The sequence below is a fragment of the Ambystoma mexicanum genome, chromosome 3q (genome assembly GCF_040938575.1).
Source record: "Ambystoma mexicanum isolate Mex_15411 chromosome 3q, UKY_AmexF1_1, whole genome shotgun sequence".
NCBI classification, from domain to species: Eukaryota; Metazoa; Chordata; class Amphibia; order Caudata; family Ambystomatidae; genus Ambystoma; species Ambystoma mexicanum.
In genome coordinates this window covers 1124515812-1124540080 of record NC_090926.1, presented here as the reverse complement: position 1 = coordinate 1124540080, position 24269 = coordinate 1124515812, and the positions used below count along the sequence as shown (strand labels likewise).

The 24269-nt window shown below is 51.8% G+C and overlaps 1 protein-coding gene across 10 annotated transcripts in view; it reads left to right on the top strand.

Moving 5' to 3' along the window:
- The window catches only part of WIZ (WIZ zinc finger), a 1545343-nt gene that overhangs the window by 1409204 nt on the left and 111870 nt on the right, over positions 1-24269 (top strand). For 9 of the 10 annotated variants that reach the window (XM_069603913.1, XM_069603910.1, XM_069603912.1 and 6 more), the window contains one exon: positions 10790-10982. The exons of the other annotated variant lie outside the window; for it this stretch is intronic. In XM_069603913.1, coding sequence (XP_069460014.1) covers positions 10790-10982 — 193 coding nt within the window. The remainder of the gene's footprint in view (positions 1-10789; positions 10983-24269) is intronic. 10 annotated transcript variants of the gene reach the window in all.

Sequence of the window (24269 nt, the reverse complement as noted above, 5' to 3'; positions counted from 1 at the left end):
CAAATCGTCTTTCTTTTGGCGCCGGTTGGGTTTCTCCAGCATGGGGTCTGGCATGGATTCACATGCTCATGAATATTCCCCGTCGTCAGGCTGGGAATCCTCGGTAAAGAAAAAACCAGTATCAGTTTCGTTTCTGATCTGTCTTTCGTAGTAATAACCAATCACTGGTCTCTGCGTCATACTGACCACAGCCAATGACTGCCCTCTACCTAAGCACCGCCTCTGGCAGCCATCTTCAGATTTTTACCGCACGTTCATGTGTTGGGATCCTCGTGCTATTGCTCTCGAGCGTTAGTGCTATTTTTTCGCGCTTTTTCACAAAAACTTCGATTCTTTCGGTCAAAAGAGCCTCAAGCTCCACCGATCCTACATCCGATCAACGGGGACCCGTGTCGGATTCATCTGTGCCCCTCAAGGGTGAAGATTTCGTCGAGCTACGCTTCGGAGGACTCCAGAAGCTTCTCAGGCCCGGTCTCGGAGATGGCCCAGGAGAAGGGAAGCTCGACGCCCGGAAAGCTGTTCAGGGCCTGCCCTGGATGCCAGCTGCAGAACGTCTTCAAGGAGGACGAACACTCTTTCTGCCTTTACTGCCTTCATGGGGACAAGACGCACGTGGAGAAGGACTGTGCGTTTTGCGGCAACATGTCGGAACGGACCATGAAGGACCGCCATCAACGTCTCGCCAGCTGGCTGGAGGGTAAGAGCCCGTCTGGCGAGAAGAAGAAGAAATCTGAGCGGTCTTCTAAGACCTTTGAGGGCGCCCCGGCGACGGGGGCCCAACATAAGGCCAAGCACCGCGAGTCCGCTGGCACCGGGAGCGCCGAACGGTCGGGCTCTACGGGCGCCAGGCAGGGCGCACCCTCCCCGGCACCATCAACCACGAGCCAACGCTCTGGGTCGGGTAAGAGGAAGGCCGAGCACCCGGCGAAGCTCCTGGAGAGACCCCGGTCGAGCTCTAAGGCAGAGGAGGAGCGTGGCAGTGCCCCCTCCCTCAAGGATAAGGCGGTGAGCGCACCTAAGGTGGTGAAGGCCTTGATCCATTCGACCAAGCCCTCTATCGAAACGGTCGCGGCGGCCCTGGCCCAGCCTGTGGAGGCTGCACCAGTGGTGGCGGCCTCGGGGCCCAGAATCTCCCTGCCTCCTCGGAGGGAGTCTTCTTTCGTGCCCATCGATAGGACCCCCGTGAAACCCTCCGTGGGGAAGAAGGGGGGGCAGGGCGTCGGCGTAGATTCGGCCTCAACCTCAGAAGAGGAACTGATCGAGGTCTTAAGCCACGGCCTAGGCGTGGAACAAGACCAGCCCGTCGGAATGGGCCCCGACGCAGGTGACGACGACGACATCGTCGAGGATACCGACGGGGCCCCTGCTCGCCCGTCGGATTCCCCTCTGCCAGCGCCGCAAGACAACTCAGCGGCCATTTTGTTGGCTATACAGTCCTTATGCTCCGAGATAAGGACGAGACTACCGTTACCGACGGAGGAACCTCTCCCGTCGGGGGATCCAGAACCGGGACCTTCTGGTGTTCCCCCTACCAAGAAAAGAAGGATTCATCCACCGCCTCCTTTTCAACCGTCGCGCCCCGTCCAGCCCTCCTCCCCGTCCACCCGAGGGGATGATACAGGGACTGACACGGCAGCGACGGGTACGGACGACGAGGCATACGACGAGGATTTTCCGTCGTCGCCTCCCACCAGGGCTTCTCCGCCCGACGAGATTGGATCGTTCCACTCAATGATCGCCAGGGCATCCGAGCTTTTCCAACTCTGCCCTGAGGAGAAGAAAAAGGAAGGCTTCCTTTACCAACGGCGCGAGACCAAGAGGAAGACGGTCCTCGCAGTGCCTCTGTTGGACGACATTTGGGATGAGGGCCTTTCCCTCCTCAAGAACCCTTCCACGACGCCAGCGAAAAGAGACCGGTACGAGAAAAAGTACCGGGTCCCGGACTCGGCCCCCCTATGCCTCCGGGCGCAGCCTACCCCGGACTCCGTCGTCTCCGCGGCAGCCAGGAAGAAAGCGGGGGGGGGTGCGGCCTCCACGTCGACTTCCCCGCCGGACGGCGAGGGAAAGAAATTGGATGCCATGGGGCGCAGAGTCATCTCGTCGGCGGCGACGACGATTAAAGCGGCCAACGCCTTGGCTATCGTGGCCCGCTACGACAGGGAACTCTGGTACAAGATAGCTCCCCTGCTGGATTTTCTGCCGGACGACAAGAGGGCGGAGGCCCTTGAGATCCTGCAGGAAGGTGAGGTGGCCTCGGACCACTCCATCACCGTGGCGACGGACATCGCCGACACCGGGTTCCGCCAGATGGGCAACAGCGTTTGCCTTCGACGTCGCGGATGGCTCAAGGCTACGGACTTTCGGCAGGACGTCCAGACCAGGGTCCTGGACATGCCCTTCGACGGGAACAACCTGTTTGGGAAGACAGTGGACGATTCCCTTCAGGCCATCAAGGCGGATACTGAGACGGCCCGGGCCCTTGGAGTACTGCAGCAACGGCGGACGCCCTTTCGGAGCGGCGGAGGCAAGGGCGCCTCCAAAGGTTCCGGCAGCGGTTTCGCTTCCTACCGTCAAGCGGCCCGCTCGTCGTCGCAAGAGGCCTACAGAGGACGAGGCAAGTCTGGCGGACCCCGCCGTCGTCGCCAAGGAGGCCAAGGCGGCAAGGCCGCGTCCAAGCAGGATTGAACCGGCCGTGGGGTCGGGCCCCCACCGAAGCACCCCGGTGGGAGGCCGGCTGGCGGGCTTCGTCAGCGTGTGGGAGTCCATCTCCACCGACCGTTGGGTGCTGGACGCCCTGGCCCGGGGCCACGCGCTCGAGTTTCAAAGAAGGTGCCCGCGCGTCCCCCCCGTGGCCAGGAAAGAACTTCACGTCCCTCAACTTCTCCTGGAGGTAAAGGCGATGCTCAGAAAGGGCGCCATCGAACTCGTCCCAAAGAGGCTTCGGGGCTCCGGAGTCTACTCGCGTTACTTCCTCGTGAAGAAGAAGACGGGAGGATGGCGCCCCATCCTGGACCTGCGACGCCTGAACAAGTTCATCAAGGCGCAGAAGTTCCGGATGGTCACCCTCCAGCACGTCCTGGGTCAGCTGGAGGAAGGAGACTTCCTATCGTCGTTGGATTTGGAGGATGCCTACTTCCACATTCCCATCCTAAAGGGGCACCGAAAATTCCTCAGATTCGTGGTCCAAGGGCGTCATTACCAGTTCAAAGCCCTTCCCTTCGGACTGCGGTCGGCACCCAGGGTTTTCACCAAGTGCCTCGCACCGGTGGCGGCGCAGCTGCGCCGCGAGGGGATTCACGTCTACCCCTACCTGGACGACTGGCTCTTCCGCGCCAAGACGAGGGAGCTCGCCGTGGTCCACACGGCAAGGACCGTCCAACTCCTCACGGACCTGGGATTCTCCGTGAACTACGCCAAATCCCACCTGGTGCCCGCGCAAGTCGCACTGTTTCTGGGAGCGAGGCTCGACACAGTGTCCCTTCTGGCCTCCCCGTCGGAGGAGAGGACCAGGACCATCCTGGGCAAGGTGCAACGGATGTTGGTGGCCGACGCGGCCAAGGTGAGGTCCATCATGTCCCTCCTCGGGATGATGTCTTCCTGCATCTACCTCATTCCCATGTGCAGGCTCCGGATGCGCCCGTTGCAAGAGTTCCTGGATGCGCGCTGGATCCAGACGACGGGCAGCTTCGAGGAAAGGATCAAGCTCGACGAGAGTTTCCGACGAGCGATACGGTGGTGGGGCACCCGCGCGCATCTGACGGCGGGCATGGACTTCCAGACCCCAGCCCACCAGGTGACTGTGACCACGGATGCCTCCCTAGAAGGGTGGGGAGCGCACACCGAAAATCTGCACGCAAGGGGACTCTGGCTCCCGACGGAGAAGTCCCTGCATATCAACGTCCTGGAGCTCCGTGCAGTGTTTTGGGCCCTCAGGTCCTTCCTTCCGTCCCTCAAGGGCAAGGTGGTGAGGATCTTCACCGACAACACCACCACCATGTTTTACATCAGGAAACAGGGCGGAACCAGGTCCCCAGCGCTGTCCAAGGAGGCGCAGGACCTGTGGCATTGGGCCGTCGCCCAAGGGATTCTTCTGGTGCCGTTTCATCTGGCAGGGATAAAAAACACCATCGCCGACTCACTCAGCAGGGAGCTGCGCTCGTGCCACGAGTGGGAACTACGGCAGGATCTGGTGGATCGCCTCTTCCGACGGTGGGGCACACCCCAGATCGACCTGTTCGCGACGGCGACGAACACCAAGTGCCGGAGGTTCGCCAGCAGGTTTCCCCAGACGAGGAGCATGGGCGATGCTTTCTCGTTCCCCTGGGAGGGCCTGTTCCTCTACGCGTTCCCTCCCTTGCCTCTGCTAATCCGGCTCGTCAACCAGCTCAAGAGGTCACGGTGCAGGATGATCCTCGTCGCACCTGCGTGGCCGAGGCAGATATGGTTCCCGGACCTTCTGGACTTGTCGGCGTCCCCGCCAATCAAGCTGCCGGCGGACGCGGATCTACTCTCCAGGGAAGGAGGCGCCATCCTCCACCACGACCCGAAGTCGCTGAACTTGCAGGCCTGGCTCCTGCAGCGCTAGAGTTTGGAGGATACGACATACCGGCCGATTGCAGAGAGGTTCTTGCAAAGGCCAGGGCGTCCTCGACTCTTAAATGCTACGGACACAAATGGAAGAGGTTTTCTGTCTGGTGCCACGCACAGAAGATTAACCCTCTACGGATTACGGCTCCCCAAGTGCTGCCGTACCTGCTGACGCTGGCCAAAGCTGGTCTGGCACACGCGTCCATCAAGATTCATCTTGCTGCGATCTCCCGATACACCAGAACCACGGGCCGGACGTCCTTGTGGTCTCATCGTCTGGTGAAAGAGTTCATGAAGGGACTGTTCAGATCGTTCCCGCCGGTGAAGGCTCCGGCCCCGGCGTGGGAGCTCAACGTGGTGCTGACCAAACTTATGGGACCTCCGTTCGAGCCTCTGCACTCGGCCCCGTTGAAGTTTCTATCGTGGAAAACAGCTTTTCTCGTGGCCATCACCTCCGCACGACGAGTGGGAGAGATCCAGGCCCTTTCCTGCAAGGCCCCGTACTTGACTTTCCACGACAGGAGGGTAGTGCTCAGGACGCACCCCTCCTTCATGCCCAAGGTACCGTCGGACTTTCATCTCAACGAACCCTTGGTGTTACCTGTGTTCTTCCCGTCGCCTTCGTCGCCGGCTGAGAGGACTTTGCACTCGCTGGATGTAGCTAGAGCGCTGAAGTTCTACGTGGACCGCACGAAAGGTTTTCGGAAGACGTCACAACTCTTTGTGAACTTTGGACCTGTCAATCAGGGGAAGGCTCTCTCGAAGGCTTCCATCTCCAGATGGCTCTCCGGCTGTATCATGTACTGTCACCGGTTGGCAAACCGACCGCTGCCTGGCCGTCCGAGAGCCCATTCCACCAGAGCGATCGCAGCTACCACGGCGTTCCTATCTGGTGTGCCCCTGCTGGACATATGCAGGGCTGCTACGTGGAGGTCGACGCACACCTTCACGAAATTCTACTGCGTCGACCGGGATTCCAGGGAGGAGTCCAGGGTCGGCCAAGCAGTGCTGCGCAACCTGTTCGCCTGAGGTGAGCCTGGTGAGGAGGTAAGATGCTTAATGTTGAGTTGATGTGATGCTTAATGTTGAGCCTTTGCCACCTCCCGTGGTTGTGCATGTGTGTACTGCTATGTATTCTTTATTCATGAGCATGTGAATCCATGCCAGACCCCATGCTGGAGAAGGAACAAGTTACTTACCTGTAACTGTTGTTCTCCAGCGTGGGTCTGGCATGGATTCACATGCGAACCCTCCCGCCTACCCCTCTGCGGCTCTTCACTTGGTCATACTGCCACTTCACGTGCTTCCAAATCTGAAGATGGCTGCCAGAGGCGGTGCTTAGGTAGAGGGCAGTCATTGGCTGTGGTCAGTATGACGCAGAGACCAGTGATTGGTTATTACTACGAAAGACAGATCAGAAACGAAACTGATACTGGTTTTTTCTTTACCGAGGATTCCCAGCCTGACGACGGGGAATATTCATGAGCATGTGAATCCATGCCAGACCCACGCTGGAGAACAACAGTTACAGGTAAGTAACTTGTTCCTTAGTCGCCATTTCTTTTTGTTAAAGTCCTCCTTGTGTTTTACTTTGCGCGGAAAACTAGGTTCGCCTTCTTTTTTCACTGTCTTTTGGCGGGCTTCTGCCCAGAAGCCCTCCGCAAGGCGCCTGGGTGTCTAGGTGGGCTGAATGTGAAGGAGGGGTGTAGTCAGGGTATCCTAGGAAAGCCAAGTCGCACTTTGTCATGATTGGCCAGGGTAGTTGTGGGGGCTGGGCAACCTCTCTGCTGGGTGATTGACAGCCAGGCTGTGTGAATGGGTGTTTTTTCGCATAAAAGGCAGGTCACTTGGGCTAGAAGTCAGAGAGTTGCCACTGGAACTACAAGGAACCGAAGGGAACGACAGCTGCTGCAACTACCCCGTCCCGGTGAAGCCCTGCTGCAGTCCTGAGCCATCTGCCCTTCAACGACTCGGATGATCCAGTCCGGAGTCTTCTTCCCTTGAGCTTGGTGGGAATAACCAGCTCATCTTCTACAGCCAGAGGATCCTCTTCCGTGGTCGAAATCGCTGCACACTGCTGTAGTGGTCCGGATAGCCACCTGAAGAGCCTCTCCTGTTTTTAAGGAGCGCACCTTTTATTCCGTGTCGCTGCTGCCAGCCTCATCCCTGTGTGGTGCAGACCCCCTTCAGACGTCCTCCTTCTCGACGAAGCTCCAGGAATCGTGGGTCTGTGGGAAACCAATAGGAACAACTGCCAGGGCACCAGCTGCACCATTGGTACAAGGTACTGTGTTCTGTTGAGGAAACCAGGTGAATCCCTTTTTCTTCATTCCCTAGGCTCGCCCTTGTCTTCGCTCCTTATAACTTTTGCTTCCGAACATTGACAATATCAAAGTACTCTTGGCTACGTTGAATCGTGAACTGTCTGACTGTGTAATCTTCGGCAACAGGTCCCCGGTGTCACTTAACCTTGGCTCCGACCCTTTGTCTCTTTGAACTCCTGTCTCTGAGTGTTTCTCGATTCTGTCTGCCTAACCAAAATATTGCCTGTGATTTTTGCCTCCAACTCCCTCTGGGTATCTCAGGTGCTAAGTGTGTTTCTGCCCCGGTAGCATTTCATGTCACGGATACGCGTTTAGTTATTAGACCGAACTGTCAAAAAGTGATTGCAATCTTATTCGCGGTAACATGTTTTGTTCGTAACACCGGTCCATTCAAACACAGGGTACTTACCTTGAGACTTACTGTACAAAGTGAATTGGTTAGTTGTAGTATATTTTTCGTGTGGTTTTAAATCTAATAGAAGTGTCGTGTTTACAACAAATGGTTTAAAAATAAATGTACTTATATTTTTCTACCTGAAACCTTGAGTCAGTGTTTGCTTGAGTCACAGTAATTGTGGTCCCTTTGTGTAATCTTTGCTACTGCTCATATACTCTTGAGATAAGCCTGGCTGCTCCGCCACTGCTACCACTATGACATAGTAGTACAGGTTTGTACCAAAGGTAAAACTTGTATCACCACCTGTAGTCTTAATTGTGTGTAGTTGTCCCTAAGGGCACTGCACAGGATTCTGCCTAACATAAATAAAGTTTCAGGGTGAATATGGGCAAATCAATGATTTGTCTGTTCGCCCCAGATACAGAGAGGAATCTGGAGGAACTGACCCCCCCTGGGCCTGCAGATTTGCACCAAAGGGATAAAATACCTTGGGATCAACATCGTCGGACCCAATGAAGACCTGAATCAGGCTAACTACCGTCCATTGTTTGACAAACTACTCAGGGACATGGAGGGCTGGGGGAAGGGGCAAATATCTTGGATGGGAAGGATAAACGCCATAAAGATGCCACAGTAGGAGAATGGTTATGGGTTCCATTGAAAAAGAATCAACAACCACCCAATACTAGGCACCATGTGGAAAGCGCTAGCAGGGAAGGGCAATCGAGATAAAGTAACCACATGGCCCTCCCCACTGAGCCATGTCTGGTCCACGCCAGTGTCAGAAAATCCTGGGCCTCGAACATTACAAACCCTGGTTTGACACTGGACTCTAGGGTCGGCCAGCTTGTGAGAGGAAACGGCCATAACTATTCAGGTAGTTGAAGAGGCATTGGGAATTGGCACTCTCTCCCCGCTCCTATACCTACGGCTCAAGGGAGTCTTGATGAAGCCTAAACTAAAGCCATGTATACAAAGAAAGCTCTCCCCAGTCGAAAGAATTCTGGACACCCACGTAGAAATGAAGGGTCTCGTATCCCTCCTCTACGGGGCGCTCATGACCACCCGGGAGGGAACAACAAAAAGCCTTAGAAGAAAATGGGAGAGTGACCTGAGCTTCAGAATTGGAGATAACCTCTGGGGGCGACACTGCAGCAGGGCATTCAAGACTTCGATCTCTTGCCAATATAAGACACATGCCATTAAACTCCTCCACAGGTGGCAGTATGACCCAATCAAACTCTCCAGGATGTTCCCTGATTTCATCCCTGTGTGCTGGCACGGTTGTGGGGAAATGCAAATTATTGGCACATGTGGTGGACGTGCAAAAACGTCCAAGCATACTGGACTGAAGTCCTCAGTTGGATGAAGAAGGTGGGGGAGGGGGTTTACCCACAAGACCCAATCTTGCTAATATTCGGGCTGCAACAAAGGGATGACCACTGGGAAAAGCTCCCAGACTTGACACACTCACTATTATTGGCAGCAAGGGAAGCTCGGGCGAGAACTTGGAAGAGGGCTGCCCTCCCCACGAGGAGAAAATGGGTAGCCGTGGCTAAGGACATTTACTTCATGGAAAGACTAGCGGCAGCGATGCAGGGCTCTAGCTCACAGACTGATTGGCTACAGTTTCTGGAGGCGTTTGGCAACACTGAGGACACTCCCTGAAGATCCCATGGGCCCTCGACCCGGCCCTAAAAACCTGCCCAAGCCTAGAACATATTGCCCTTGAAACAAGGGAGTCGGCCTACCACCGACGGACTTCGGCCCGGTTTGAGCTGCCCAAAGAAGTTCCATTACAGACAAGCGATCCTGTGTCCCGAGACGATGGATTTGGGGGTAGTGGGGTGGAGGGGAGAAATACAGCCAGGAACTGGGACTTCCGTATGAGGGCATGTGCCCAAAGTTGTTGGTTTGAACAAGCTCTTTGTTGTCATTGAAAATTAATAAAATTGAATTAAAAAAATAAAATAAAGTTGCTTTATGTCACTAAACGAAGTTTTCAACATCCTGAATAACTATGAGCTGGAGGTTTGTTGCAAAGAATCTCCATAGCTGTGTTTATCTTAAATGACAAAGTACAGTGGGGTTAGCTAGATTTTTCAGGTTGGCATTATCTTGCATTCTTGGACTTGCATTTTCACATCCTGAATGGTAAACTATAAGCGACAATGATATTCTTTTGCCTTCACATGTTGGTATAAGAATTTACATGTTGTCATGTATTTTTATTTTGTAATGTGTGCTTTTATAAGTAAACCTGTGCGATTATCTTGCTGAGCTATGTTCACATCTTACTACTGGTTTGATAAATATAAAGGCATAAGGAACAATTAGTGGCAGGCAGCAATGGCCAATACTGTTGTGTTTACCAACTTTCATGGTTGTGGGTGTAGAAGTGCACCTATACATTAGTGTTCAAGGTTTGGTGCGCAGTCACTTTAATCATCTTGTCATGCACAGCCCTTCGTTCCCAAATGGGGGCAAGTGCTTCTGTGTTGCTTGTAGCTTGACATCGAACCCTGCACCCTGCCCCTACTGTGCACAAGGCTAGTGATTGTACTGTGGTGTTGTATACAATAAATTTTATATATCGAAATGGCTGAAGCATATGATACTCTGAAAGATGCAGAAGATGGAGAATTAAGAATAGTAATTTATCCCGTCCTTTCCACTCCCCATCATTACCTCATTCACTTTGATTTGTCTGTGTGCCATTTCAAACATGTTTTCATTTAATTGATGGAATGAAGATTTTCCTTTCCCAATTATGGCGTCTATTCACTTTTCTAGTCTGATTTTCTGTCTTTCCTTGTCTCGCTGCTCCACCTTAGTGACAGCTGTTAAGAACTGTGGCACTTTACTTTTTTATGCTGCTTTTCTGTTGATAATCATGGTCACGAAGAGTTACTCTACCAGAGATCCGTTTACCTTGCCCTGTTCCTTTATTTCCATGTCGCATTTATATGTGCGTGCTTTGATCCTTCATAATCTATACTGGAACATTAACTATCACTTAGTGCTCTTAGATTTTCCCCTAGCAAACATTAAAATGACTAGTTTTCCTGCTTTTGGCATGCCGCTGGTGGGTTTACTGAAATTGGCCAACATATGCACCATTTACTGCTGTCTGAGCTTGGTTTGAAGTGGCTGTTGGTTATCGACCTATTTGTTAAGAAGCAAGCTTATTTTTGGCACTATCCAATCACATACCTCCTTGCAAACAGCCCAGTGTATTTCACTAGGGATACTTTTGCTTCCATCCTAATCCTGCGGTTTATTCCACAGAGATGGCAAGCTGGACAAATGTACACATGGTTGATGTCCCTGAAGTAAATGGACTGGCGAGATGCAGGGCACAGAGGGTGGAGTGGGTGCGGGGGCCGTACAGATAACACGTAAAGAATATTTCTTTAAACAAAAGATGGCTGGTTGGTCCTGCTGGTAGATTTGACCTTACACGGCACACTTGTGTTTCCAGAGTTTGAACGCAGACCGGCCAGACCGCCGGAGACTCGGCACTCCCGGGACGAGGAGGCTAGTGAATTTCAGCCGAAGGTGGAGGAAGTACGCCAGACCCCTCAGAAAGTAAGGCCGGTACCATCCCTGGTCCCCAGGCCCCCACAGACATCCTTGGTGAAGTTTGTCGGAAATATCTACACTTTGAAATGCAGGTATGTATCTGCACTCCAGCTCCTTCTCCCCCTCTCTACAGAGAGTGTGGTGGGAGGATTCATTTATGGCACTCCTGCATTTTTGCATAGCAAAAAGCTTCCATGTTTTTGCTGTGCTGAACTTTTATTTGGTCAAGGTTAAGTTATCTACCTTCCAGATTAATTTTGCCTATTTGCACTTTTTATTCACTTCATTCAAACTTCAATGACATTTCTCTCCTTACATTCATGATTGTTATGCCTTTCCCAATCTACTCCAGCTCCTCTTCTCCCCTCTTTCGAGTATGCTGTGTTGATACCAGCGTTAGTAGGTGAAGAAGTTCTGAAAGATTATTTTCCATTTTTGGTGCTTTGCTGGCAAAGGGGAGTGGTGGACTAGGGCATCTTGGTCCGTAAAGACAGTCTTAACTACGTTGCTTTCTTAACCATTGTGAGTTTCCCTTCAGCAATCCAGAACTTTATTGTACTGTTTGTGTAGTTGCCCATGGACAATCCAGATGTACAATCTAAACCGATATTAGGAGTTTCAAGCCCTTTATTATTTTATTTTCGTGATGTCTGATGTCCCCATCTTCACTCTCCATCACTCTACATGCACATTGCAACTTGTATCCTGCCTCAAGGCCCTCTTCCCCTTCCACTTATGTGGGCTGTACCCAAATGTGCCCGTATTGGTAGATTTCTTAATTCCAGTGACAATGAAGCTTGATTTAGCTGAAGGTTTGCATGTCCTATAGTGATGGGTGGCAAGACAGCAAAACAATCTCATGACCTATCTAGACCAGGTTCTTGGCAAGAGCTGTGCTCCATTATTAATGGCACCAGAGGAGCAATTTTCCAGATGAAACCAGTGGTAATTAACTTGCTGCACACCATTGCTACGCCTAATTGGTGGCACGCGAGGCCAGATACATGTACAGGAATGCATGTATTCCTGTTCATGGGGGATTTGGTCTAGAGGACCAAGACTGTTTGCATATGACTGGTTGCCTTCTATAATGTGACAAGTAATCAAACAATTAAATGGATTATGTTCATAGCAATGCTAGTGCTTACAATTAATTCCAAGCTTTCCATTGATCTCATTTTGGTGTCTACTAGCCTGTAATCGTGCCTGCTCCAATGTATGTGCAACCACTCATAATAGGTAAAAGCGTTCTGTGAGGCTAGCAACGAATAATCCATCCCTAGAATCTTCAGTTAAATACCTTCAGAGATCTAATCCTAGCAATAGCAGAATGGAACCAACTATTCATGCTTTTATTTCATTGTAGTATGGAAAGCCTTGTCAGTAGGTTGGGTACAATCTGGGAGCAAGTAAGGGAACCCCCAGTGATCATCAACGATTGTGTGCACTATTTAAAGTTTGTTTTCATGTTAATGTTAAAGGATATTTGTACCGCGCACGATCACCACCGTAGTGGTCCTCTGGCGGCTCTGAAAGAAAGGTAGGGGTGGGAGGGGCAGTTTATTGGGATGAGCAGTGATGTGCTGTTGGCGGCCTCAGCCCGGAATTCCGTTGGCTGGGCTTGAGGTGTTATTTGTATTTTATTGTTTATATAGCTCTTTAATCCAAAGTGCTTTACAGTTTAACAACACAGGAACATTAAATATGTAACATAGAAGCAATAACAGTACATTTGAGACAAACCAGAAAAACAGCATGTGGAACAATTTGCATTGGAGGAGGAGGAGGAGGAAGAATGATGGAGGGGAGGGGACGGAAAAAAGGGAGAAAGCGTAGGGAGTGGTGGGAGTTAGGAGGGAGGATGGAGATCATGGGGGAGACGTGTAAGATAGAGGGACGAGGAAGAGGGTATTGAAAGGAGAGAGAAAAGGTGTCGGGGAGGGGAGTGGAGAAGGAGTGCTTTCAAGGAGGAACGGAAGGAGGAATAGGTGGAAGTGGAGCGGATAGTGCAAGGAAGGGAGTTCCAATGTAGGGGGGCAAGGAGCTGAAAGGAGCGGGAACGAGAGGAGGCGCAAGGTGGGGGGGTTGAAAGTAAGAAGAGATCTGCAGAACAAAGGGAGCAAGAGGGTGTATAGAATGAGAGAAGAGAGGTAAGGAGGGGCAAGGTCATGAAGAGTTTTAAAGACAAGACAAAGGAAGTGAAACTTAAGTTGGGAATGGAACGGAAGCCGGCCAAGGTTGGAAAGTGGGTTGGAGATGGAATCATGGGGAGCAAGAAGACCAAGTGTACGGATGGCAGAGTGGTAGAGGGATTTAAGGGGAGCACGATGGGAGGCAGGGAGACCGAAAAAGAGAGAACAGTAGAAAAGGCGACAAAAGATAACGGAGGAAGCATGGAATGTGAGAGAACGGACTTTATGGATATTGAAGAGGTGGTAGCAACAACAGCGAGACGTAAGGTAAATATGGTGAGTAAAGGACAGCGATGAGTCAAAGTAGATTCCGGGCATGAGGGGAAATCGGAAGAAATGCTGTCGAAGACGTTGTGTGCTGTTGTGCATGTCTGTGTGCTTTGTTTTGTCGTTGCTGTGTAGTGAAGTTTGTGCGGTGTTTGTTTTGAATTTGAGAGGTGTATGCAGAGAGTGAAATTGTTACTGGGTTGGTTAATTGGCATCTTGATGAAAGTAAGGTTTTGTTGGTAGATACTATGGCATTGAGGGGGAAAAGACTGATTGATCTGGTTTCTGAATACAATAACGGAATTTAATTGATACATACCAGACACAGACGGTCGGTTGAGGAGAAGCCATTGGCTTTTTTTGATTCAGGGGTCTTACCGAGTTTTATTAGAAAAGCACTTGAATTATTTGCATCGGCGTAAACCGATTATGGTAACAAAGCGATTGCCCAACATAGATATTGAAGACTTTAAAAGAACATTGAGGAAAAGCTTACACTGTTCTCAGAAAAGTGTTATAGCTAGAATTGAACAAGAAAGGCGAACTGGCCTATAAAAACAGTGAAATTCCGTACCAATTGGCTGGTGAAAACATGCTCACTTGTGGAAGTAGGAAAAAAAATGTACTGGAAGTTGGTCAATAATTTGGATAACTTCCAGTCCTTGGCGCAGGCTAATCCTGCTGAATAGTGTATCGAAGTTAACCATTTCTGAAGTTTGTATGGGGATCAGTTAGAAGGGGGTTATCTCGGTTGAAGCGATAACGATACATGGGACCTACATTTTTCATGTGAAAAATATTGAGGTGATTATAATTGAGAGTAACAAATCTAAGGGAGTGTGTGGGCCAGCATCATGAGCATGTAGCTCTGACCGCCCGGTTCAATCCTGCTCTTGTGTGCATTAAATGGAGCCCCAGAATGGGTTTTGGTGTCTGGAATCCCGGGGCACAGTTGGATCTGCTTGCTGTGTGAGGCGAGCACAGTGGATGGTCCAGAGGCTGCTGATGAGCTGTGTTGCTGGTGGCAAGTTTCGTGGCCGTTCAAGATGGCCGCTGTCTTGGGCGAACGCTGCTGCGGCTGTTTTTAGGATACCCCGTAGGCAGAGGCTGGCTGCAGCAGCCGGACAGCGGAGATGTGTTGAGGTGCAGTCTGGTGCACGGACGGCGTGCCATTAGGAGTGCAGCTAGGAGTTGCCATGTCCCTGGAAGCAGATGGTGGACACTGCGAACTGAGGCGGTGACTGTGGCTGGAGAGGTGCAGATATGAACTGGAGGGCCCTGAGATTACTAGGGGGAGGGAGGTTGCACACCTTGCCCACCACAGGACGGGCTTGCCAGGAAAAAAAGCTGCAGAGACCTGGGGGAGTGGAGAGGCTGTTCCGGAGCAACACAACGGTATGAGGATGGGGAAGCAATACATAGGTCCTTAGGTGGTGCGTACGGGAGATGACCTGCAGTACATTTTGTTAGTGGGGCTTGCAGCATTCCTCCCCCCTGCACCATAGTGAGCAGAGGAGACGCTGGTGGGCACCCACTGCCGGATGGACTGCTAGAAATTACAAATTGAGGTGGGGCAGTTTACTGGTACTGAGTTTCTATTGCTGGGCCGGGGCCTGGGGATGTATAACCAATTTTGGTGCTGGACAGGGGGTGGGTTGGCTCTCTCCTTTGAATTATTGGGTGCACCTCAGAAGGAGTCTGAGGGTGCTCTGATGGTGCAGTGTGTTACCCACGGATAGGGGACGTAGGAAGGAGGGGTGGGTCTAGTCCTCCCACCCTATGCCTGGAACAATAGGTGCCTTCAACTTGCGGTGGGACACGTGCCTGAAAGCCAGGGTGACTGGAGCAGGCAAACATGGTTAAAGGGCAACAAAGGATGGAGAAATACGCCAACCCCAAATATAGGCAACAAACATAAGGGGGGCAGGCCACAAGGCGGAGGGGGCAGTGACATGGAGGGGGTAACTCGGGATGCCCTGATGGAGGCCATTTATGCCACCCATCAAAGCCTACCTGGAGGGGAACGTCAAGGAGTGAGGTTGGACATGTCCCTTGTGCGGGCGGACCTGTGCAAGGTATGTGAGAGGGTCACGGAGGTGGAACAGAGTACGGTGGAGGACTATTTGCAGCATCTCAAAAATCAGGTGGCGGGCCTTGTGGGGGCGACTCGGGCACTGGAAGAGAATGCAGCGGGCCGTTGGAGGCATTGCAATATTCGCCTCGTCGGTGTCCCGGAGAGGAAGAAAGCGTGGAGCAGTCTGTAGAATACCGTATCCAGAGGGCTTTGTGTGTAGGGACTCTCGAAGCTCTTTATAGTTGAAAGGGCGCACCGTGTGCCAGGAAGAGGACCACAGAGGATGATCGTGGACAAAATCCTGAACTTTAGGGACAGACGCTATCCTGCAGGACTCTAGTAAGGTGGGGTACTATGAGGTGGGCAACACGAAACAGCATATTTTTCCAGAATTCACATTGGAAGTGCAACGGCAATGGAGAACCTAAGATGTAGTGCAACTGCTCCTTAGAGAGCTGAACGTTAAATACATTTTTTTCCAGCCAAATTACAGATAATTGCGGAAGGCAAATCTTGGTTCTTTGCGTCAGTTTGGAATTGGCTACACTCAACGACACAGCGCTCCGGTCTTCAGAGAGAGGGGGGTGGAAGATGTGCCGCAGATTGGGAACAGAAGTTAGTCGGTGGTGAGTCGAATTTGTAGGCCCACCCCCTTTTTTTGTGGTAACTCATATTGGGGCTATTGCAGTTAGGTAAAAGTGATGGGGTTGTTGGGAGCGAGAGATGGTTATGGCAGTGGACGGAGCCTGGGAGCGACAGACCTACGGTTGGTGCAAGGCATGACTGGGGGTGTCAAAAGCTGTCTAGTTGTGGGGAGTGGGCTGACGAAATTGGTTTGCTGTAATTTGGTTTGGAGACGGTTGGGGGAGGGGAAGGAGGTGTTGGATGGGAGGGGACAGGTTCGGGGGAAGGATTGGCAGTTTGGATGGTTATTGTTGGCGGAGTTAGTCTAGCTGGCAGTTGGGGTTATGTTTGCTCAGTTGGGTGAGGTTTGTAGTTGGGTTGACAGTGCAGACTAGGATGGGTTTTTCGGTACTGTATAGGTGCAAGATGGGGATTTGTGAGGATGGGTCTTTTGATGGATCCAGCATGGGGGTGATTGCCAGACGTTTGGGACTTGGAACGTCTGTGGTTTGGGCAAAAGGCTTAAGTGCTTTTGATTTTGGGGTGGTTCCTGAGGCGGCATGGGGTTCAGCTGGCCATGCTACAGGAGACCCACATGGTGCGGAAAGACTTGTCCTTGCTCAGGAGGTGGTGGGGGTGGTGGTGGGGGAATCCTACTCGTCCTATGCTAGACTGGTCCTGATTTTAGTGGCATTGGGGGGGGGTTCCCATCCAGGTGGGTAAGATTTTGACCAACAAAGTGGGAAGGATAGCGGTGCTGCTTGGTACAATGGAGGCGAGGGATCGATGTGTGATCAATTCCTATGCACCCAACGTAGATGATAAAGATTACTTCCTGACGGTACTGATCCTGTTTGTGGGGCATCGGGAGGGACTGATATGGTGAGGGGGATTTTAACTGTCTCCTGGAGTTGGATAGTATGGGGAAGACAGGGTTACTTAAAACAAGGGCAGTGGCATCACGCTGGAGGGCAGTTGAGGACCAGTATTTGGGGGAGTTGTGGCGAAACTTGCAGGAGCAGGGCTATTCTTATTTCGGGAGTACATGGCTCCTACTCCTGCCTCGATGTGTAGATTTGTGGTGGCAGAGCATTTCACTCTTTTGGCAACACGTAATACTTGGGGAGAAACCATTTCCTTGCCCCCTGTTTCTCTCCTCTTTGTACTATGTCTTGCAGTGTCCCTCAGGGCTCCGCCTTATCTCTGGTGTTATTTAACATCCATCTTCAGCCCTTGGTTACCCTCATCCGCTCCCATTGCTTCAGGTGTTACTCATATGCAGATGACACTCAGATACTTGTCCGATTAGACCTGGACCTGGGTGAGGTGTTCTATTTTTGTGACTGCTTGGCAGCCATGGGAGATTGAATGAGCTCCAATTGGCTTAAACTTAACAGGGACAAGAAAGAGGTCCTGGTTGTGGGCGCCCGCTCGGTTTCCGGTTCTTGGTCCTCTTCTTTATGGCCTGCTTCAATTGGTGTTTTCCCTACTCCAGTGACAGTGGTAAAATAAATCTTGGTCCATCTGTCTGCTTCTCTGTCCATGGCCTCGCAGGTTAGTATGGTTTGTCCCACTGGGCATTTCCTGCTGAGGGTTGTTCGGAAGGTCCTGCCTTCCCCCTCCCCACCCCCCCCTTCATTTTGTCCTCTAGTTGTTGCTTCTCTCCTATCCAGCCAGCTTGACTACTGTAATGTGTTCTATTTGGCTCAACCTTCAGGCTTAATTCACCAGCTTCAACTGTTACTGAATCTTGCTGCTCGTACAGTCCCTGCTACGCCATATGGCTCACATATTGGCCTAGTGCTGCGAGCTTTGCACTGGCTTCCAGTGAAACATAATCCGCTGGATGGACCAAGCATGGAGATTTAAAGGATTTTCCATCAGGTAGGGGCTGATTTTCTGCAGAATAAATTCCAACCCTACATTCCACAGCGGGCTCTTGGTTCCAGCCATGAGTGGCTGGTCCAGATTCCTAAATTGTGCCTTTAGAGAGTTGGTGGACAAGCCTTCTCAGTGGCGGCCAGTAAACTTTTGAATGTTTTTCCTCTTAATTTAAGACCGAGAATCACCTGTGTTTCTGTCACTTGCTCAAAACTGTACTGTACTGTTCTGTTAATTCTTAGGATTGCTTTAGCTGTGCTGTAAGTATCCTTGTGCCAAGATGCCTTCGTTGAACATGCGTGTTATACATTTTCTTAACATAGTCCTCTCAGATCACTCTGGAGGGTGTAGCATTCGGGGAAAAATTTAGAGAAGAGATGGACATTTTTCGACATTAACGGGGGATCTGTGGTGACAGCAGCGACTCTCTGGGAAGCCTTCAAGGCTACAATAAGAGGGGTCTATATATCCAAAGTAACCTTGGTTCTCCAGCATTGGATCTTTCATGGATTCACATGCTTAGAATATTCCCCGTCGTCAGACTGGGACCCCTCGGTACACATAGCCTTTTCCTATAGGAAAACTTCCGACACTTTTGTGTCCTATCTACGTCCTTTTAGGACCCGCCTACGCATGCTCCGCAGGCCGTCCCAGTATAAGAGGCCCGCCCCCGCGGTTCCCCTTCAGATTTCAACCGTCTCCAAAGGAGTGGGATCTCCTCGTGTTGTCTTACTATTTTGTACTAGGTTGCCTTATTGGATTTCGAGTACGATATGTCCTCTGTATCAGGAAAAGCGCTGTTCCGTCCATGCGCGACGTGCGGCTTGAAAAAGGTTTACGAGGGGGACGGACAAATGGATTGTATATATTGCCTCCACCCTCACCATTCGGCGGATGCCTGCGACATATGCAAGGGGTTTTCTCAAAAAACCCTCAAAGACCGGAATCGACGCCTGGTGGCATGGCTGAACGAGGGTGCAGCGGCATACCCCCCCTCGGAGGTAGGCTCCACACAGTCGGCAAAAACATCATGCCGCGCGGCCTCGTCGGAACCACCGGCGAAGAAATCTAGATCGTCGGAAAAAAAATTGTCTGTAACTCACTCCACTACAGACTCCTAGTCAAAGAAATCATCCTCATCAAAAAAGCATGAGAAGGAAAGGAAATCCTCCGCGGGCGATCATCACAGATGGACCACGAGTCGAGAGTCGAGTAAAAGCGGGCACAGTGTGGAGAAGGCGGGACCGGCAAAACCGCCTGCGAAGCCTGCGTCGTCGACGGCGATCCAGTCACCGGCCGCCTTCCCGCCACTAGCGCAGGGGGGCATCCTCCGTCCCGTCGACAATGGCGTCGACGAGAGCCTCGTCGACGGGGGTCCTACAGGAGGCCTGGAGGCCGGAAGTCCTCGACCCTACCCCCCCCCAGAGGCTTTGCTACAAGAGCAAGCTATGTTGCTGTCCTCGGAGGACGAGAGCGAGAGAGTGGCTGGCCCAGCAGACCTAGGGCTACGAGCGGCTGCCAAGTCGTCGACGAGGGCATCCGTTACACCGGTACCTGCCCCTCTCCTCAATCCTCAATCGGTTTTGTCGTTGGATATTCTGTCCTCGCTTCAGTCCTTGCTACGGTCGTTGGACCAGCGACTTCCCCAGGTCAGCCTGCCACAGTCACCCGTCGACGAGCCGGGCCCGTCCCGTCAACCGCCGCACCCACGCACGCCAATCTCAACACTGGCGCAGGAGGAAGGTGAGCTGCCAGATTCGGAGTCGGACAGGGGAGCCATGTCGGAGGTCTCTTTATCCCCTTCCAGGGATCCTACCTGGGAGTCAGAGGGGAGTTGGAAAACCCCAGAAGCCCAGCTCAACCGTCCCCTCCGGACGACATAGCGTCATTCCATTCGATGATGGAGAAGGCATGCAAAGAATTTGGTCTGTCCCAGGAAGAACAGAAAAAGGACTGTTTTTTGTTCGACCACATGGGCAAGAGAAGGAGGTCGGTGTTCTCGATACCGATACTTGACCATGTATGGAAAGAGGGGTTGCAGACAATGACACCCATTCTCAGAACCAGCAGTGAAAGGACGCCTAGAAAAAAAGTTTAAGGCTCCAGAGTCTACACCCAAGTGTTTATCCTCTCAACCAACACCAGACTCGGTGGTGTCGGCGGCGGCAGCGAGGAAGGCAAAGGCACAGCACAAGTGCACGACTCCACTCGAGAATGAAGCGAGACGCCAAGATGCCTTTGGCAAGAAAGTGCTCTCCGTGGGAGCGACCACAGTAAAGGCCGCAAACTCTCTGGCAATTGTGGCCAGATATGATAGGGAGATGTGGCACAGGCTGGCTCCGCTGCTTGATCATCTTCCAGAAGAAGAGGAAGGCGGCGATGCTACTGGTCCGAGAGGGTGAGGAAGCCTCAAATCACGCAATAAACATCACGGTGGATCTTGCTGAGTCTGGCTTCAAGCAAGTCAATAATGGGGTCGTATTACGTCGACAGTCATGGCTGAAGTGTACCTACTTCAGGCCAGAGGTACAATACAAGGTCTTAGATATGCCCTTTGAGGGAGACCTTCTCTTCGGTGAGAAGGTGGATGAGGCCCTAAAAGGGATGAAAGAAGATTCGGACACGGCACGTTCTTTGGGTGCCCACCAGAGTGGCAGGAGCTACAAGTCCTTTCGCCCCTTTAGAGGGGCTTCAGGAAATTCAAGATTCTCTTCTGGAGACAGATCCTTTGCCAGATCGGCTTACCCCTCCCAGGGGTACCGACGTGCCTCACAATCGGCTAACCGTCGACGAAACTTCCAGTCTTCCAGAAAACGACCATCATACCCATCGTCGGCGAGAGACAAGCAAACTAAAGATCAGCATTGACGTTCCACAACCCGTTCTGGGGCGGAAGAGTTTCAGCGTATGTCGACGAATGGAAAAGGATAACGACGGACCAATGGGTGTTAGACACTATAAGACACGGACACTCTCTTCAATTCAAACACAGCCCTCCGCAAATTCCACCTGCGTTCACCACTCAGTCCCATATGAAGGCACTGCAACAAGAGGTTACACATGTTAGCGAAGGGAGTGATAGAATTAGTCCCAACATCACAGAGAGGCCAAGGAGTCTACTCAAGATACTTTGTCGTAAAAAAGCCGAACGGCAAATGGCGTCCCATTCTAGACTTACGCGACCTTAACAAGTCCTTAAAGAGCCTGAAATTCAAGATGCTCACTCTGCAGGAAGTGATCCGCGCAGTTCAAAAGGGAGATTTCCTGGCGTCCCTGGATTTACAGGACGCGTATTTCCATATTCCAATGTGTCGGAAACACAGGAAATTCCTACGTTTTGTAATAGGGCGAACCCACTACCAATTCACGCTTCTTCCTTTCGGGCTCAAAACCTCCCCCAGAACGTTCACAAAATGCCTGGCTCCAGTGGCTGCCTGTCTAAGGAAGCAAAGCCACCATGTATACCCATACCTCGACGACTGGCTGGTAAGGGGATCCTCCCCAGCGTCGACCAACACAAGTCCATGCAGCTTCTACAACGGCTAGGATTCGCCATAAACTTCGAGAAATCCTCTCTGCGGCCATCGAGAATGCTGGTATTCTTGGGGGCACAGTTTGAGACTCAGCTAGGGCTGGTGAAACCTTCTCTCGACAGGACCTCGAGACTCATTTAACAGGCGGCCCGGCTACGGCGAAACACCAGGATCTCAGTGAGAAAGTATGTTTCGGTCCTAGGGGCCATGGCATCCTGCATCCATCTGGTGAGAAACTGTCGACTTTTCATGAGGCCAGTCCAAGAATTCCTCGCAGACCAATGGACACAGGCTCAGGGATCGTGGTCGGACAGGATAACCGTCGACGACGACAAGCTACTTCGGACCCTTCAGTGGTGGCAGAGTTCCCACAATCTCAACAAAGGTGTGCCCCTACAGGAGCCGGAGTTCCAGAGCACCAGAGTTACGGATGCGTCCCTAACCGGATGGGGAGCGCACATGGGTGCTCTCCAAACGCAAGGTCGCTGGTCTCCAGCGGAGTCACTCCTACACATAAACGTACTGGAACTCAGGGCGGTATGATGGGCCTTGAAGGCGTTCCTACCACACATCAAGAGGTCGCGAGTGCGAATACTGACCGACAATACAACAGCCATGTTTTATCTGAGAAAACAAGGTGGTACACGATCAAGGACTTTCTCCATAGAAGCCCAGAAAACATGGCATTGGGAATCGAAGCACGAAATCTCCCTCGTGGCTCATCACCTTCCAGGAGTGAGGAACTGCCAAGCCGACTCCCTCAGCAGAAACATGGCCCAGATACACGAGTGGGAAATGGACACGGGTCACTTGAAGAAAGTGTTCGAAAAATGGGGCCACCCCCCCTCTGGATGCCTTCGCGACCAAAGAGAACAAGAAATGCGAGAAATTTGCAAGCAGGTGGCCCCAAGAGGGTTCGGTGGGGGAGGCGTTCTCCTTCCCATGGACGGACATGTTCCTCTATGCTTTTCCCCCCGTTTCCCCTCATACGGAAAACAATACAATACAGTGCATACGCAGATACAATTGCCGGGTGATTCTAGTGACACCATACTGGCCGAGGCAACCATGGTTCTCAGACCTCCATCTATCGCTGGAACATCCCATAGCGTTTCCGAAAGTCCCGTACCTTCTATCCCGGGACAAAGGCACGGTGTGGCATCACGACCCGGACAGTCTCAACCTTACGTCCTGGCTCCTGACTTCTCGGAGTTCGGGGCTTTGACATTTCAGAGGAGTGCCAAGAAATTCTGCAGGCGGCTAGAGCCCCTTCCACTAACAAATCCTACTCCTATAAGTGGCGGAGATTCTGTGAGTGGTGTAGAAGACAGCGGGACCTACAACCATTGTTAGTGACGCCGGAACAAGTTCTACCTTACCTGCTCCTCTTATCAAAAAAGGGACTGTCCCGCTCATCGATAAAGGTACACCTGGCAGCCATCTCGAGGTTCACAAGGAAGAGGCAGTCGCCTCCTCTATTCAGTGACAGACTGGTGAAACACTTCATGCGGGGTTTATTTCGAGCTTTTCCCCCGGTGAAACGTTTTCCCCCGGCGTGGAGCCTCAACACAGTGTTGGCAGGCTTGATGAAACCGCCTTTCGGGCCTATGGCCACGTCCGACATGAAATTCATTTTGTGGAAGTTGGCATTCCTGATAGCTATCACATCAGCCAGACGTATCTCGGAACTACAAACCTGGTCGTGGACCCGCCCTACCTAAGATTCTTTAAGGACAAGGTAGTCCTGGCGACTAACCCTACGTTCGTCCCTAAGGTTCCGACGGTATATCACAAACACTCAGTGGTTCTGCCTACTTTCTTCGCCACTCCATCGTCGGCAGCAGAAAAAACTCTTCATACCCTGGACGTTAAGAGGGCTCTGAAATTCTACCTACATCGCACACAAGACATCAGGGCTACTCGGCAACTGTTCGTCGCATATGGTCCGTCGACGAGAGGTAAAGCAATCTCGAAACAGGGATTGGCCAGATGGGTCTCGTCGACGATTGCCTTTTGTCACTCTAAGGCCGGAAGGCCACTGCAAAGACATCCTAGAGCCCATTCTACAAGGTCGATGTCATCCTCAACAGCGTTATGGGCCGGAATTCCGCTGACGGACATATGCCAAGCTGCGGCATGGTCAGTGCCCCACACGTTTACCCGCCACTACTGCCTTGCCAGGCAGCATGCGGATGAGGCGCAGATGGGAAGAGCTGTCCTGCGCCATCTGTTTCAGTAAGGTAAGCTCCACGTTGTGGAGTGTGTGTTTCCTACCTTTGATGACAGTGTACCTTCGGTGGGAAAGGTTATATGAGTAAACTTATTACTGCTGCGCATATGTGTTGAGTAGTAGGGTGAGGGTACGTTACATTGCATTCTCACCACGGTCTCAAGTGTTACTGCTATACAATCTATTCTAAGCATGTGAATCCATGAAAGATGCAATGCTGGAGAAGGGAATAGTTTCTTACCTGTAACTCCATTTCTCCAGCATTGGTATCTTTCATGGATTCACATGCGCCCGCCAAGCCTCCCCGGGACTGCAATGTATGTGATGGACAAGTTTAACCCTTCCTACTTTGGAGGGGCCGAAATCTGAAGGGGAACCGCGGGGGCGGGCCTCTTATACTGAGACGGCCTGCGGAGCATGCGTAGGCGGGTCCTAAAAGGACGTAGATAGGACACAAAAGTGTCGGAAGTTTTCCTATAGGAAAAGGCTATATATGTGTACCGAGGGGTCCCAGTCTGACGACGGGGAATATTCTAAGCATGTGAATCCATGAAAGATACCAATGCTGGAGAAATGGA